At 40.6% G+C, this 17,733-nt stretch overlaps 1 protein-coding gene across 1 annotated transcript in view; it reads right to left on the bottom strand.

Moving 5' to 3' along the window:
• Positions 1-2,178: 2,178 nt before the first annotated feature.
• The window catches only part of LOC102298417 (neuronal acetylcholine receptor subunit alpha-10), a 19,309-nt gene continuing 3,754 nt past the window's right edge, over positions 2,179-17,733 (bottom strand). Inside the window, exons 2-6 of the mRNA XM_005949782.2 lie at positions 7,485-7,630; positions 7,236-7,390; positions 6,912-7,158; positions 6,553-6,838; positions 2,179-5,042 (exon numbers count right to left, since the gene is read on the bottom strand). Of these exons, the coding sequence (XP_005949844.1) occupies positions 4,342-5,042; positions 6,553-6,838; positions 6,912-7,158; positions 7,236-7,390; positions 7,485-7,630 (1,535 nt within the window). The 3' untranslated portion in view covers positions 2,179-4,341. The remainder of the gene's footprint in view (positions 5,043-6,552; positions 6,839-6,911; positions 7,159-7,235; positions 7,391-7,484; positions 7,631-17,733) is intronic.

The following is a 17,733-nucleotide window of genomic DNA, read 5'->3' as shown; positions in this document are numbered from 1 at the left end:
GGTTTCTACAGACAAAAACATGGCTGTGCCATGGGCTCCCCCGTGTCACCTATTGTAGCCAACCTTTACATGGAGGAAGTGGAAAGGAAGGCTCTTGGCTCTTTTAAAGGGAGAGTACCCAGGCATTGACAATCCATTCATTGGATTCGCTGTTTGTTTAATTTTGTGCATCGTTGTAAGTTGACATATTTGCAGAACAATTTGTGTCGTGCACTTTAATAATAAAGCAATGTGCTGGTTTTGCACCGTCTTCTCTCACTGTTTCCATTTTAAAGGGAAAGCAGAAGAAAGCTGACATGTATTTTTATAACTACAGGATCAAACATTTCCCAGAGGTTTGTTCAGTCTGATGATGCTGCATCAAAACCTGCAGCATCTATCATACAATGTTTAGATCTTAGGAATCAGTTAAATGAGTCAGACTTCAGAGCTTTAGGACAGTGTGGGATGTTTTTATACATGAAAATTATCCACAAGTTTTAAGGAAACATATATTTAAAATCACCTGCTGTCCTTGGGTTTAGCTTGTGTAGTTTTGTGCTTTATTTGCTCCTCCCATCTCAAGACTGACATGACCTTTCTGAGTGCGGGTTATCTATGTAGAGCAACCGTCCAAAGATGCAGCTGCACTGCCCTCTTCTGCAGAGAAGCCAAACTGCAATATCAAGAAATAAAAGTAAACCTGACACGTCCTTCTACTCACCTCTTCTCAAACCAATCTCATGTTTCTTCTGGTTAAAACAATAATAAGTGTTTGTTAGACTCCTTAAAATATACTCTAAAGTAAAAGCTCTTTTGCCTTTTCCATTTCAGGGTCCAGAGGGGGCCGTGGTCTATCCCCCTCCCAGCAACCATACAGCGAGAGGTGGGTTACACCCTGGAAACCTCGCCAACCAGGGCCAAAGAGAGACAGACAACCATTCACTCACCTTCACACCTAAGTGTGATCTAGAATCAGAAAGTACCCCCACACACACGGAGAGCAAACCCCACAGACCCACAATGCCACACACACATCATGTCAGAAAAGTCCCAACAAACCTCTGTGAACAAAACAGTTTTAATAAGAACTTTCACGGCATTAACAGAGTGTCCCGTGTGAACAGCTCACAAACCAAAAACACGGGGCAGATAAATTTAACAGTTGTTGTGCTGACACTGGATGTTTCAAACACAGCAAAGAAATAAGCAGAGTAACATTTTTCTTGGTTTCATGCATATAAAATTACAGTGATTTTTTTATCTTTAGTCTTATATAGTTAGTCTCATAAATTTGCCTTTTTATTCCTTTCATAATAAAGCAAAAGCCTGTCTCTGGCCTTCAGAGGACAAACTAGTTCACAGAGACGTTAATGCTCTATGAGTCTGTAAAGCAGCTTCTTTTTTAAAAACAAACAAAAGTTGATGCATTTTTACTCCATCCTGGTAACATAAACAAACCCTGAAGCTGCATTTATAGAGACCAAACCAAAAAACAGAAAATTCTGTTTTCTTCAAGTGAACCTTCGATAAACTCTGTGCCTCTGTGAGGTTAGGATCATCACACACTCAGGATTATAACACTCAGTGTTTCATTGTGCAGACGTGCTAAATCACATGCATTGGATTACAAAAAGACACCAAACCAGAACAAAAAAACAACCTGGCGAACATTGTAAGGGAAACACACATGAGACAGTTTACTGCAGACTGTATGTGAGCCAAGGTTACACCTGCAAAACAGAAAGATGAAGCCAGAGCTGCAGTTCCTCTGATATCCACTCTATCCCTGCAGCTGTTTTGCATCCTCATGATAACTGTGCTGGATGTGACTTATCTTTGGTGTCTTTGACTGACAGCTGTGAATCACCTCGGCTATTTCACCACAGCTGATTGGAGTCCCTGAAATGGACCTCTGGACCGTGTTTGTGCTGTTGGAGTATTTATTTAGCCACTAATATGACTGCTGTGCAGTTAAATGTACAAACAGATCATCTAACACAGCGGTCCCCAACCCCCGGGCCTCGGACCGGTACAGGTCCGTGAGTCGTTTGGTACCGGGCGGCGAGAGTTGAGGCTCAGGTGTGAAATGTCTGGTTTTCAGGGTTTTTATCGGTTTTCAGCGTTATTTTGTTATTGTTTTGATCGTTAACTCTGTTTTCCTGGGTCTTTTCACGTGTGTTATGAATAAATCTTCTTTTTTTCGGTACCAGTACTAGTTTTATTTTGTTGTATTTATCTGCGACACCTTAAAGGCCGGTCCGTGAAAATATTGTCGGGCATAAACCGGTCCGTGGCGCAGAAAAGGTTGGAGACTGCTGATCTAACATACCCGAGCTCCAGTTTGGTGAGTGGAATTTTAGGGCTTTACTCATCAGTTATTAACTAATTAGCCGGATCTGTGTCTACAAAGCTGCACCAATAGAGTCTGTGGATACAGTCGGCTAACTATCCAGACAGCCAAAGAAAACTGCAGATGTGAGGCACATTTGGGACAAGCAGTCATTCCCGTCTGAGCTAGCTTTCTAGCATCATGAACCCGTCCTCTCTGATGTCTCTGTTTGTTTGCTCTCAAATGTTTTGCTCAGTTGTTGTAAACTTTTGTGCGATTCCACAAACCCACGTGATTAAACAAACGATCATATGAGACTTTACTCTTTTTATTTAACATGCTGTAGTAAAAGACAAAATGCTGAACAAAGAATCTGTGTGATGTGATGAAACCGATTATTTTGCAAACAGCGTCAATAAAAAAAACATCCAGACGTGTAAAGTAAGGCTTTCAAACTCTGATATGAGGCTTTGTGCAGAGCTGTTTAGCTTTTGATCACTGCAAATATTTGGAAGTGATTTTCTGTGTCACTGGTTTTGACTTTAAAAGCAGTAAAAGTGTGAGGTGTGTTTGGATTTAAAATAAAAGTAAACTACATATAATTGCAGGGTTTTTTTCTCCTGGAACTACAGTTTATTTGAGCTTTCTTAGAAACTTAAATGACCACAACTTGTGAGTGAATTTTAGTTTGTTTAAGATTGAGCCTGAAAATGTTTTATCAACCATTTAAAGTTTGTTTTTGTTTTTTTTCTTCAGTAGCAAAATGTACCAGAAAGCATTTTTGGAGGGAAAAACCAGATTTGACTCTTATGAGATTTCCCTTTTTTCCTTTTTGTTTCTAGATTATGATTATTTGCAAGAAAACAGTTTGTAGTTCAGATCGTAATCACAGAAGCAGCATTACCATGTCTAGAGTATAAAAAGTCTGTATTTGCCAGACAGAATTGATTCAGATTAAAGTGTGTTAAATATGAATAATGTGGGACAAGAAAGGACAAATTGAACCTATTATTACTTCATCAAGGCTACAAAGTCGAGATCAGCTGCATCAAAGCGCCGATACCAACTTATCCTAAGGAACAAAGGTGGTGGGGATGCTGTTCTGAGAGTCAGATAGCTCAATGAAAAGTATTAAGGCATGATGAATTGGTTCATAAATGCCTGAATGCTGAAATCTAGAGTGACCAATTCAGTGCTGGAATGCAAATGCAAACAGTCGCAAAACATCTGTGATCTGAAGATATGAGCACGATACAACTTAAATTAAGAAAAACAGCAGATCACTTATTTCTAATCTTGTCAGCGTTAATCTCATTAAAATGACGTTAACGCTATAACCGCATTAACGCGGCAAATTTCCGTTAGCAAATTATCACGGATCACCCCGAGCGTGGGGCTGGACCGCGTCCACACATTAGCGTGGTTAGTTCGTTAATGCGTTAGCGCTATCCAGCCCCACGCACGGGGCGATCCGTGATAATTTGCTAACCATACTTGCCACGTTAATGCGGTCATGGCGTTAACATCATTTTAACGCTGAGATTAACGCTTAGAGCTCTACTCATTTCATTTCATTCATCCTTCTCAACTAACGGCTCTGCAGACACCCATCTACACATCTAACTGGTAAATTTCATTTAGGCTGTCCACAGTTGCTGCATCATGCAAACCACTTTGCAACCCACCCTTGATTCTCCCTTCATGCTGTGTCCAACAGAGAGGTGTTTAGCTTCTCCAGCATTTGTTAGGATCTTTGTAAATAATTAGAAACTATTTTTTTCCCAATCATTTTACTTTCATCAGCCTTCAGAGTCCCTTTCAAATCCAAAGATAAGCATTTTAAATTCTGGTGGAAATGATTTTGAGGAAAGCTACCAGGTACCAGCTTACAAAACAGTAAACTGACCCTTTAAACCATCATTCAGTTATTTTTTAGCTGTTTACGTGTGTCAGAAAAAAAAGGAAGAAAAAATGATTTAATCGTTAAACAAACAATTTTATCATCTCGTGAATTCTTAGGCTGAGCTCCATCAGACGGACTTTCCCAGGATGAGGATGCTCATGAAGAAGACCATGATGAAGAAGAGCCACATGAAGAAGCGATCCATGACCTTGGCGACCTTCCTCCACTCGCCGATGCGCAGCTGTGCTGCTCGCTGGTCCTGGTAGGAGTTGGCAATGTACTCAACATTCTTGCCCAGTTCCTGGTGTTGGCATAAACACTTCACCAAGATCTCCCTCCTGTTCCACCCAGCTCCACCTCCTCCCTCAACACCTACGCCTTTCTTTTCCTCTTCGTGCTCACCGCAGTTTGATTCCTCCCCTCCCACTACAGCAGCTCCTTTCTCCTGTGAGTGGTCAATGGTCACAAACAGATCCTCTTTCCAGTCTGTCTGGTTGGTTACTTCCTGCCCCATCTTCAGAGGCTCCACCTCCACCTTTCCTCCCCACGCCTTCCCATTGACATCCCAATTTGCTCCTTTGGTGCTGCCGCCATTGGCTGATGGGCTGTCAGACCCCTCCTGTGATAAAGGTTCTTTCCTGGTGCCACCGAGGCAGTTCTCACCCACCTCGTACACAAAGCAGATGCGGGCGAGGTACTTGAGGATGAAGCGCTCGGCCCATTCAGGCACGGGACGAGCCTCCCCGCCACAGTGGTGGATGTTCATGATGAAGATGGTGAGCGCTGTTGATGCAGTGACCATGGTCATGGTGGCAATGTAGTACTTTCCTATAGAAACAAGACACCGAAAAATCAGGTAGAGGTTGGTGACCCTTATTTGCTGTCCCTATAACTCCAAATCAAGCTTTAGTCTTAGTTGCAGTAAAAGCATACAGCTGGTGAATATAGGACACTCTGATTAACCCTGTGAAGTCTAAAGTGGGTGTGACAACAGACAGCAGCAGACGAGCAAACATTCCTCTTATACTTCTTTATTTACTGCAGAGGCACTTGGGTAGTTGCTGCATTGCTGCATTGAAAGTCTCTGAAAATTGAAAGCTGAAAATCACAGTTAGAGTAAGGTCCAAGCTGCTTTGCAACCCACCTCCATCCAAGCTCCACCTATCATTTTGATTGGGTCTGTATCTGAATCCTCTCTGTCAGTGGTCCTCTTGTCATTGATGCCAAGGCTCAGTGACTCAATGAGAGCTGCAAGCTGGAGGTTTTAAAAGGTCCTCAAATCCCTCGACAACAACTGTGCCCCAGCAATCACTGAGATGTGCTACTTTTATCCAAATTACATACTTTAAAGGCATCTACAAAAGACTTCTGAAGTCAGTGAAGGTCATATCTGACTGTAAACAATCAATGAACACAACAGTGTAAATTAGACTTTATAAACTGGTCAGCATCAGGTGTTGTTGGGCAATCACCAGTATTTTCTGCTAATAGATTTAATACAAAAGATTACATCTTTCACGTAATCTAAAAACAGCCCCACCTTCTCCAGCTTCGATTTTAGACAGAGATCAGCGCGACGGTAAGCAAGAACATCCCTCAGAGAGATGTCCAGTAACCATTCGTAGACCTCAGAGTGATTTTCCGTTTCCTGTTGATTGACTCTTTGGTGACTCCTAAATCCCATTTAGTCTTCCCTTTAACCTGAACCTCATTGTAGGAGCCATTTTCATGTTTTGTGTATTATCTTATGTGTGGGACTAGTTTTCACTTTTTGTGTTTGTAAATGATTGGATTTAAGGTAGGAACATTTAATTAGGGTCAGGTTTAATTGGTTGAAGGGACCAAACAGTTTGTGACTGCTGGGATTTATTTTGGATATTAAGATGAACTGTGGAACAGCAAGTTCAATCAATGATGAGCAATAAATGCTTAATCTAAACAACGCTGGAGCTATTGGAGTTTCTCCATACCACAAGTTTTCAGTCATATTAGTGACATCATGTCAACCCCGCCCATCAAACACCTAAGTGGCTTCAAACATAGGCTTAGCCTCTGCACTCTTTCTGCAGTGAAGCTCTGCTTGCCTAACACATTGGCATAACAGGAAAATCTCTTTGGATTACTCCGAGGATACACTCTAGGGACATCCCTAAGGCTGAAATGTGTCTGTCTGAGGTATCCTAAGGCACCCTCAAATATTAGTAACTTGTCAGATACAGTGTAGCCATGTAACATTTGCAGGAGGGATGATGAATATAAACATTACAATAATTCTGATTCATCATGAATGTTTTTTTTAAATACATAGATGTAAATAAAAGTCAGAGGCTGTTCTCACCTATCAGCGGGACGCTCTCAGAGGGTGGCATGCTCTCAGCTACGAGCAGCTGAAACACGGTGAGGGCCAGCAGCACTGTGACACCCAGAGAAACCTTTTCACCTGAATCCGCTGGCAGGTAAAAGCCCAGCGGAGCCAGAAAGGAGATCATCATGCAGGGAATGAGGAGGTTGAAGATGTAGAAGGAGGCCCGCCTCTTCAGGTGGAGGGAAAAGGTAATGTCTGGGTATGGCTCTGAGCAGCAGCCATACAAGATGACATTTTTCTTGGCTGGCATTCCCAGAACCTGGTTAGAGAAAATTTTGGGTTCGTCAAAACATTCATTAAGGATGTGCTAAACACATGACACCATTACTGACCTCCCACTCCACATTGGGGACAAAGTCGGTCAAGTCGGCGCTGTCCAGGGCATTGAACAAATCCATCTGGTTTCCGTTGTGAGTCCAGGAGCCAAAGGTTAGGTCACACTGCTGCAAATCGAAGGGGAAGAAGGCCACATCAACAGAGCAGGAGCTTTTGGTGATGGCTGGCTGGTCCCACATGACTTGGCCATCGTTACGAAGAACAACATTGGTCTCCATGGAGCTGGAAAACTCATCATCTGCACTATGATAGAAACGAGGAAGGAGTTTGAAAACATCAATAAATATCCTGAAGATCAGCCAGCAGGATGATACACCTACCTGTTATACAGAACAATATCGGGTCTCCAAACGTAGCTGCTGGGTATGCGGATGGTGTCAAGGCCATCATAGTCCTCCTTCTTCCATGTGAGAAAGGCATCCATCCATACCTGGCGGACCCACAGGTAGGTAGTCAGGATCTGGTTCCGCTCATCCTGGTGAAAATCCATGAAAATGGCAAGGTCACACCAGTACCTGCCTGACTAGATACAGCATAAAGAGCTGGATAGGCATTCAGGGTTTGATTACCATGTCAATGATCTGGGAGAGAGTGACCTGTAATGTGACATTGATGATGTAGTCGGTGTCCTCCACCGGCCGCAGAGCATTGGTGTAGTTGGTAAATAAGTCTTTCATCAGCTTCTGAGCGAAGCGCCCATGAGCAGCCCGGCAAACTGAGGATCAGAAAACAGATGACAAGCATAGTGCCGGGTCAGGCAGACCTCAAAGTCATTACCTGCAATTGCAACAGATCAACTGATGCACAACTGTTGTGCATTTACAGGCTGCTTTGCAACCCACCTCTACCTGCTGTGGCAGTCGCTCAGTGAAACTGGCCACAAAGAGGGTGCTGCACCAAAACCTTCCTTGCAATAGCATTGGTTCTAGCAGGTCAATGCAATTATCCATAGTTTGCATGGAAGATGCTGAGATGTGCCTAATTATTAGCTAGGTGCTAGCAAAAGCTATAGTGTGACATCAGATATAAACACAGAACATTTGCCCTCAGAGTAAAAGTTGTGCCTCACCTTTGCAGCCAACATGTTTCAGAACATGAGACACACTTTTACTCTGAAGACAGATGTTCTCTCTTTCACTTTTCACAGCTGCTGAATGTTTGCAGGCAAGTTCTTCCATAAAAACTACTGGTACCTGGTACTGGTTAATGTGATCACTTTCAAGGACCAAATACTTCAGGCTAATGGAGTGTGAAGCGTATATACGCTTTTTAAATGACGGTGATCAATGTATTTGATATTTTTGTTTAAAGGAGAAGAAGCTGCTTTCCTGGATTTATTAAAAAGACGGCGCATCATGTCAATTTGTTAGTTAAAGGTCTGCCTGTCCAGGCTTTAGGAACGATGTGACCACATTCTAATCAGCTGAAGTGAATCCTGTGCTGATGTAAACAGAAAAGAAAAACGGAAGTGATTTTATTTGGCCCAAATGTCTGTGAAGGTTCTCAGTCATCCAGGTCATCGTAGTCAAAGGAGCTTGCAAAGAAAAGCGTCTGGACTTTAAGTTGCTTGAAGACGTTTCACCTCTCATCCGAGAAGCTTCTTCAGTTCTAAGGTCAAATGGTGGAGAGTCCAATTTGGCCCAAATCCATTTCCTGACCCTCCAGATGTTGATCTCACTGTTTTGATCTCTCATTTGAAGAATTCAATCACAAATCTTGGAGTAAAAATTGATTCTTGATGGCCACGTGAATGGGGCGGTAAAATCAGCATTCTACCACCTCAGATGTCTATCGAAGATCAAGCCCTTTCTCTCCAAACGTAACTTAGAAGCTGTAATTCATGCTTTTATTACTTCACTCCTGGATTACTGTAATTCCCTTTTAATAGGGGCTGGGCACTTTGTCACGCTTACAATTAGTGCAAAAATGAAATTTGACCGCATCACTCCGGTTTTGGCCTTTCTACATTGGCTTCGAATCAAATTTAGGATCCATTTTAAAGTTCTTTTATTGGTTTTTAAATCTTTAAATGCTTTGGCACCTGTTTATTTGTCCGATTTGTTGAAGCCTTACGTTCCAACTCGTTCCGTCCAGTCAGCTGAGCAACTGCTGCTTTCAGTCCCTAAGTCACGGCTGAGACTCAGATTAGACCGGCGTTCTCTGCTGTGGCCCCGTTGCTTTGGAACAATCTTCCTCTTCATATTAGACAGACTACATCAGTGCCGGTTTTTAAGTCCAGATTAAAAACCTATTTTTATTCTCTGGCTTGTAACTCTTTATTGATTTAATTGTTTTGTTCAGTTCTTATATTATTACTATTTATAGATGTATTGTTCAACACTTGGTCTACCAGGTGTGTTTTTTAAAGTGCTATATAAATAAACGATGATGACGTAAAAAGGATCAAGAAGTCAAGGTTTATAATCGTTCACTCTTCACGCTGTGGTGCACATCTTTAGAATATTTTGCACATGAAACTTTAAGTGTTGTCAAGTCTTATGTAATTTCTCTGTTGCTTTTCTCTGCATTGATCTGCTGCTGGATCCTTTCTACAGAAATGCTCAACGCTACATACCATAACACACACATGCAAACCACATTTCCCAGTTCAATTAACCCAGTAATCACCTCAGCGTTTAATCAGCGAGGGTCTCCAGAGCAGCAGCAGGTTGATAACTGCTCTAATATCCTGTTTACAGTTAATGATGGTGACAGCAGTGCTGAAGGCAAACGATGACTCTGTTTATGAGTCTGTCCAATAGATTTTTCACATAATAAAAACTGGAACAAACAACAAAGGATGAAATTATTGAGTCGTACTTACAAACAACAACAAACCAGCTTTATTTGTCACATACACAAATCTATATAGTACAACATGAGTGAAATGCTTGTGTCCGAGCTGCAGACGTGGCCGTCATTCCAGGGCTTGGTTTGGGTTTTTTTAGCATGGGCGGTCTGGTCAGGACTGGATACTCTGAATCAAACTTGCAACTCCCACTCCAAAGGTGTGTGGTCTTACCATTCGTTTTTACAGTGTAAAAAGCAGGCAACTCAAGTTTCAAATGTATTTTTTCACGAGCATAAAATACATTCACAAACTGTGCATATTCACCTTTCACACACCATATTTCTTTCCTGAATGTGTTTTTACTCTGCAACAAGATCACACTGTAAATATCTGATGAGAATGATAATCCATCTACTCTCCTATCCCAGCCTGGGTCACAGGGGCAGTAGTCTCAGCTTGTGCCTGACCCTCTGTCACCTCAGCCACCCTCTCATGCTCTTCTATGGAAGTCCTGATGTGTTCTCGGGATAAGGGAGGAATCCTGGTTGGATGCCTGAACTCGCTCAGCTGCTTCCTCTTAATGTCGAGGGCAGCAGCTTTACTTGGAGCCCTTCACCCTCTCTAATAATAACAATAATAGTGGCCCATGAATCATTTCTGTAGGAATAATAAAATGGTGTCTGAGGGGGAGAATAAATATTTCATGTTCTCCAAAGTTGTTATCAGGTCAGACATCGTGGCTGGCAGTGCTGATGATTCATGTGAACTCTCAGCCAGACAGCAGCAGATAAACAGCACAGACCTCACTGTTGGCTGCAGAGTGACGCTCACTGAGAAAATCACCTCGCAACCACAACATGCTGTCGCTTTCTGCCTGACACCTCACAGATTATTGGCTTTATGTAATAAAAAGATTACACTTTATTACAGACCTACAGTCTGTATAAGAGGGAAAATAGAAATGACTTCTTTTGTTTCACAGACTGTAGAGAAACTGTTCGATTCAAATTCAGTAAATTAAAATCTAAATAACAACAAAATCCAGACCTAATAGTCTGCTTTTTATTACGTGATGTTCATTTAAAGATGGCGCAATTCAGAAACCTTTACGGATAAAATAAAGTAAAATAAATATGTCTGAAAACTCAGATGCTAAACCTTCACCCACTCTGAACACTCGATAACAAGGACAACACACATGCTTTGCACAAAAAAGGAGACACACGAGACTCCGTTTTTGGTTTAACGACCTTCACTTAACAGGAAATAATACATTACTGCAATATGACTGTAGAGACACAGCGAGGGGGGTCAGAGTGTTCACATCGTCTGTACTAAAATGGAAATGTGGACGTGAAGCTCTGGATCTGTGCAACAGAAGAAAACGGGATCGGGTGTCGTTTCGAGGAACACATGGAGATGGTCCAGTTCTGCTTCAGCTCTGTTTCTGTGTTTAAGGCTGATTCACAGCTGATGTTTTTGTCTGCAAACAAACCCACTGATGGAGAAAAGGTTAAGGTTCTGTTCTTGACCAAATGTGCTACAAAGACAAGGTTAGAAGGAAATACCTGCAGGTGAAGCCCCAAATTAGTGACAATCTTCAGTTTAAATGGAGCAAATTTATAGAAATAGCTTATCTTTACTTAAAAAAAATCCATAGATTAACTGAGTGGTTTGTAAAGTTTTTGATAGTTTGGCATAAAAAGCAAACAACATTTTACCTTTTGATTTAAATTAACTCATCTTTTCAGCAGTGCTTATAAGTAGATACACGTACTTTTTACTAAGTTACTGTGTTTTTAGTAAAAATCAGAATTCACACTAATAAAAATATTTAAGCTTGTTATTCCAGATTGTGCATTTTAATGGTATTTTTACCCAAACAGCAATAAATGTTCGGCCCAGATGTGACCCATGACTGGAGTTTCCTTTGAGCCACATGACTTTCACTCAGGACGAGTTCCAGTGTCCTTAACTTACCACTGGTCTGCCGTACACGCACCAAATGTCAGCATGGACCACATCTGAACCACACAACATTTACAGCACCTGACCTGAACATGCCAGAAGAGAGTGTGAAAAGTTTTGTCATGTGTTTCATTTCAAAGTATTTTCATTTTTCCCTGATATCCAACATTTGGGAGCACAACTTAATAAAAACCAGACTTATTGCCCGCTACTTTTGCACGACTTCCAATTACTTTACAACCTGCTTGTTGGCTTTTTCTCTGTATGTATTATTGTAGGGTCTACCTTACAATGTAAAGCACCTTGAGGTGTCTGTTGTTGTGATTTGAAGCTGTATAAATAAAACTGAAAATTGAAATTAAATTGTTCTTGTGTTATCTGCTTTCACTTTGTTTGTATCTTACTATTTACATTTTATATCTGCACAGTTAGTGTGGAGCAGCCACAACTTTATTGTACATGTACAATGGCAATAAAGGTCTATTCTATTCTATTCTATTCTATTCTATTCTATTCTATTCTATTCTGAGAGTTAGAGTTGGGGATTATGCAGGGACAAGGACAGGACACAAACTTAATGCTTCAGCAAGCTGAGGAAATGTATCTGCAATAAAAACACCTTTCATGTCTCTAGTTTCAACACCTTACGCCAGGCGAAATATCCAAACAACTATGGGCCAGAAATCCATTAGATCTGACAGCGTATAAACCAACTGATGACAAATGAAAGTGAAACGCAGCATAAAGGTGCTGAGGACGGGGTAGAGTCTGTAAGAATATACACGTGGATCACAACAGCATGAGAATGTCCTTATTTGGTGCTTTGATGATAATGGAGGATAGTCCAGTTGAACATGTTGCTTAACATTTTTCCATAAGGTGTTAAACATACGTATCACAGACTGTACCTCTTTAATAAGTACTTGAACCTCCTCATTAATGACTAACAGAAAAACACTTGAAGACCCTGATGGGCCCAAAATCTCCTGGATCTGGATGCAGATCCAGACTTTACCGATAAACTTTGTGATCTGTTGTGATCAGTATGGAATGGACAGTGTTGGGGAGTAACAGAATACATGTACCGGCATTACGTATTTAAAATGCAAAATATGAGTAACTGTATTCTGTTACAGTTACTTTGCTGAAATAAATGGATTACACGGCCGTATTTTCCTGTTTCATATGTTCGGCTATGCCGTCTCTGTTTTTGGTGATTCCACGCCAGGGGAAACCCAAACACAACACGCATCAAGAGGCTCTCATGTCTGTGTCTCAATCTCGCGGCTCATGTCACCTCTACTTGCAGCTGCATAATGACGTGAAGAAATATTTTTTAAAAGTGTTATTCAAAAAGTGATTTAATATGAAGGCAACAGGCAGAGTGTTACAGGCATAGCATGTATGAAGCATGTAAATATAATAATAACCACTGACGAGCCCAGCTGTAAGTAAGCTGTTAAGACTCGACTGTACGCCGTGCTCGTGTTTTCCTCTGAAACAATAAGTCCCGTTGGAGCAGCCTTACCTAATGTCCACCCTACTGTTACTCATTTATATTAAGATTTAAACATCTAGTTGGTGTTGGTAACCTTCAGTAATAGTAATAAATCACAGCAATAGTACATTCAGTTGTAAAAAGCATGATAATATATTAAGTAATCCAAAGTATTCAGAATACGTTACTGTCATTGAGTAACGTAACAGAATACGATACAAAATACATTTTGGGGCATGTAATCTGTAATCTGTAGTGGAATACAGGAACGGACCAAATTTCATTCATTCTTTACACATCAGTCTTCATTGACCAATCCTAGCAATGCCTGTTTATTGTTTACTAGCAACTAGCACTTATATCTAACTTCATAAGGAACAAAAAGAAGCAGTAAATGTGGGAAGTTCACCATCTGGAGACAGTTCACTGCATGGGCCAGTGACTCTTCATCAGTTTGTTTCCTGTCCCTACAAACCAACAGATGTTTGACCAACTGTGATTTCAGTGTGTGCATCAACATTATGATTGTTTTTTCCTGTCAGATAATTGTCTGGATGATCTTCAGCAGATCGAATCAAAACGGCCTAACATACAAACAGGACGTCAGCAGCTTTAGGGGTCAACCCCTTTTTGTGAAATGTTGTGCAACTGTTTGCTGCAGAGGGCGGCTGATTTTGATGATGCCTTGACTTTTTTCATCTTCAGTTCAAAGTATGTCCATTGTGTCTAGTGCTGGTAAACAAATATCTGCATATTAGCATGCTCATATAACATTGTTATACCACGATGTCATATGATGTGAGCATGTCCTGTCCAGCTCTTTGGTCCATCATCAACTTTTAACCTCATTGTTCACTGAATTGAGGACCTGAAGGAAAACTTCTCAGTTCTGCTCTCCTGATTCATGATCCCACTGATGTATGCAACCATGCTAACCAAACAAACTGCCATGGAGCAAAAGGGGTTTTCAACAGTTTGTCATTTATCTCGATAAGGATGGCAGTATGCCTTTAATAACCTCATTAGGTGGGTTTATTGATAGTTTGCTTCACACATTCATTACTTTTCTCCTGTATATGTTTTGCAGTTCCTGAGTGTTCCCAGACCAAATAGGATTATCTCTTCAGTGTGGTCTGAGGAAAATACTAATCTCCAAATGCTTCTCCAGTCACCAAAAGCAAACAAATACTCAGACATAAGTACATATGTGCAACAACATTGTTAGCCACTCTAACAGCTGTGCACACGAACAAAAATGAGAAATACTGGCGGCGGTCAGTGCCGCCCTCTGCCTCCTCATAGATGCACCTGTGCTATCGTCTTAAACATCCTAGATTACATTTATTGTGTTCACAAGATTTTCAGAAAAGTTCAAACTCATCTGAAATTTTTTGTACATGTATCTGTGGTGTGAATTTCAAGAAACTGCGTCACCTCTTTCTCAAGTTATCACAGTCACAAACCCGGGTGTCCACGCCGCCCGCCAGCGCAGCACGCTGACACAAATCCCCCATCAGTGATCCGATTCTGATCAACACTACCAAAGCTAAATGAAATCATCACACTAACATCTGTGTTAGCTAGGCAGTGCTTCATTTTTGGAAAATGTAAAATCAGTAGGCTGAAGTGATTTTTGAAGTTTTTTAAAGACAATAATTTAAGACAATTAAAAAAAAACAGGGCACAAAACACTGCAACAAAGTCTCCTTGAAAACAGCCTGATTTAACAAACAAATCCTTCAGCCAGTGGAAGTTCTGCAGATGGATCAGAACACCAAACTGCCCCACCTGAAATCAAAGACTGGTCTTAGTGAGTGACTGATAAAAACTAAAATATCTAAAGCTATCTAATCATAATTCATGGTCTCCAGAGGAAACCTCCCTGACTGCCGTCATCAGGGCAATTTTTATTTTTTTAGGGGTTTTTTTTGTTGTTACTTCTTTAATGACTTCGACAATTGGTTCAATACAGACGTTTCAGTGCAAATGTTTACCTTTGCTGACCTTTGATTCTGTCGATACACTCTTAGTCACAAAAACAAGTTTTTGGCAAAAAAACGAGTTTTTGTTTTTGGGGGGATTTTTTTGCTCTTATCTGGACATTCTCCAGCTTGGTTTTCATGTTACAACAGTTACTGGAGACCTACCACAAACTTCCACAAGCAATTATTGCTGTGAAGGAAGCATATTGCGATCATGAGACCCGTTACAGCATGCAGACAAATTAACACCTCTCATGATGAAGAAGAAATGATGAAGAAGCTCAGATTTGTTATGTGACGGCTGTGTGCAGGCAGGAACAGGACCCAAAGTGCAGACAGACAGACGTGAACTTTAAAAAAAAAAAAACAGCTTTAATGCTGAACTCAAAGTAACAAACTTCCAAAATACAAAGAATAAATGCAGGCAGAACACAGCACGAATGAGGGCAGATAAGGGCGATCGCGACACAGACCAAAGAGAACACACAGGGGGACCAATCAGGGAACGAGAGACAGGAGGGAAACACAGCTGGGACAAATCAGGGCTGACGACACAAAGGAAGCAAAACCAGACCCATTAACATGAGACACGGACTTTCAAAGTAAAACAGGAAACATAACACAGACACGCGGATTTGACAAAGGGATACAGCTGACAGGGGAGACAGAGCAACTAGAGAACACAGAGACACAAACCACAAGACAGAACTCTAACAAAGAAACCAAAGACTAGAAATAATAAATAATATCAAAATCAATTTCAATATCAAGTTCAATAATATAATAAACTCAAAGCTCTTAGGCACCCTAACAAGATTCAGATGAACAGAAAGAGACACAGAGTGTTTACCAGTTCATGCTTTCAACATTGCAAGCACTTCCTTTCATTATTAAATCTTCTCTGCGATCTTAAAATTGCTTCCTTCTTGAAATAAATCCAACCCTTGTGGACAGGTACAGTTTAAATACCTTATTATTTGTTAGGATTAAATCTAGACTTTTGCAATACGAATTATTTTGTTAAAGCCCTTGAATTAAAAAAAGTCGAAAAACTGTCAAAAGCTCGTGCTGTAGCATAAGTTTTACATGACTGCACAAGAACATTTTCCAGCTATTCAAAGTTAATGTTTTATATTATTATTGGCAATTTAAGCAAATATATCCTGTACATTATGTCTTAATCCACTATTTATTTATTTTTTAGATTTCTTTTAAATTTAATCGCTTTACACAAATCATGGTCTCAATACAAAATGAAAACGTTGCGATTATACATAAAAAAAAGAAAGAAAGAAACCCCCCTCCCTCCACACCCGAGGCTCATGTAAAGAGAAACAGAACAAAACAAACAAAAAATGTACGTCACACATCTGGAAAATACGTTTTTATATAGTCAATAAATGGGTTCCAAGTCGCAGAGAATTTTTGTTGTGATGAGAGAACTCCAGTGGCAAAAAGAAAAGCTCCTCCTTTAACCACTGTACGTATGAAGGAGTCTTATCAGACTTCCAGTGGAATAGAATGAGTCTACAGGCAAGCAAAGTAGCAAACGCTATGGCATTTTCCTGAGATTTACTAATTTCGTATTGAGGTCGCATAACTCCAAAAATTCCAATGAGGAAATGAAGCACTAAATTTTGCGCACTGAGATAATACTTTGAATATATTTCCCCAGTAATTATCCAGGTTCGGACAAGACCACATCATGTGACCCTCATTTGCTGGATTATGTCCACACCTGGGACAGGCAGGATCGGCTTCTGGGAAAAACTTTGAAAGCCTCTCTCCTGTATATTGAAGACGATGAAGAATTTTAAACTGAATGAAACCATGGCGAATGCAAAGGAAGGAAGTATGTATACGATTCAAGCAAGATCTCCACTCATCACCAGATAAATCCACCCCAACGTCTTTTTCCCAATTATTTTTAGTTTTTTCCCAAGTAACAGGCCTTAAGCTCTGCATCAGTTTGTGTATGACGGAGATTCGCCTTTTGCCAAAAGGATCCATTTCCAAAATAGTATCCACTTGATTTTTAGGAGGTAAGTAGGAGAATGAAGGAAACGATGTTTTTGCAAAACTTCGTATTTGCAGATATCTAAACATATGTGAGGTTGCTATATTGTAATCTCTCATCAGAACATCAAAGGTGTTAAAGGTTTCTCCTGAAAATAAATTGTAAAAAGAACTTCAAACTATTATTGTGCCAAGTTTGGAATGTTTTATCTGAAACGGATGGCAAAAAAGGGCTAAAAGCAACAATGAAAAAATGACTAACCTGTTGCAAACAGAAGCACCTTCTGAATTGAAGCCATATTCTAACAGATGTTCCTACAACTGGATTTGTTATTTTCTGTTTTTGATTTTGAGCTAGGGTTGAGGTTAGGAGGGGAAGTGGATTAGACATCAGTTCCATTTTTACCCAAGCCTCACCCTCGCTGTTCTCATAAACATATTTCCAGTGCAATAATTTGGTGATATTAGCCGCCCAGTAGTGGCAACCCTAGCCCACCAGCCTCTTTTGGTACTTTTGGTAAGTGTCACAATTATGAATCCGCACCTCCATCATTGTGCGGGTT

Source organism: Haplochromis burtoni, unplaced genomic scaffold (assembly GCF_018398535.1).
Source record: "Haplochromis burtoni strain Fernald_Lab_line unplaced genomic scaffold, NCSU_Asbu1 Contig_688, whole genome shotgun sequence".
NCBI classification, from domain to species: Eukaryota; Metazoa; Chordata; class Actinopteri; order Cichliformes; family Cichlidae; genus Haplochromis; species Haplochromis burtoni.
Note: the sequence above shows the minus strand (reverse complement) of the source record. Positions and strands in the feature narration are given on the sequence as shown.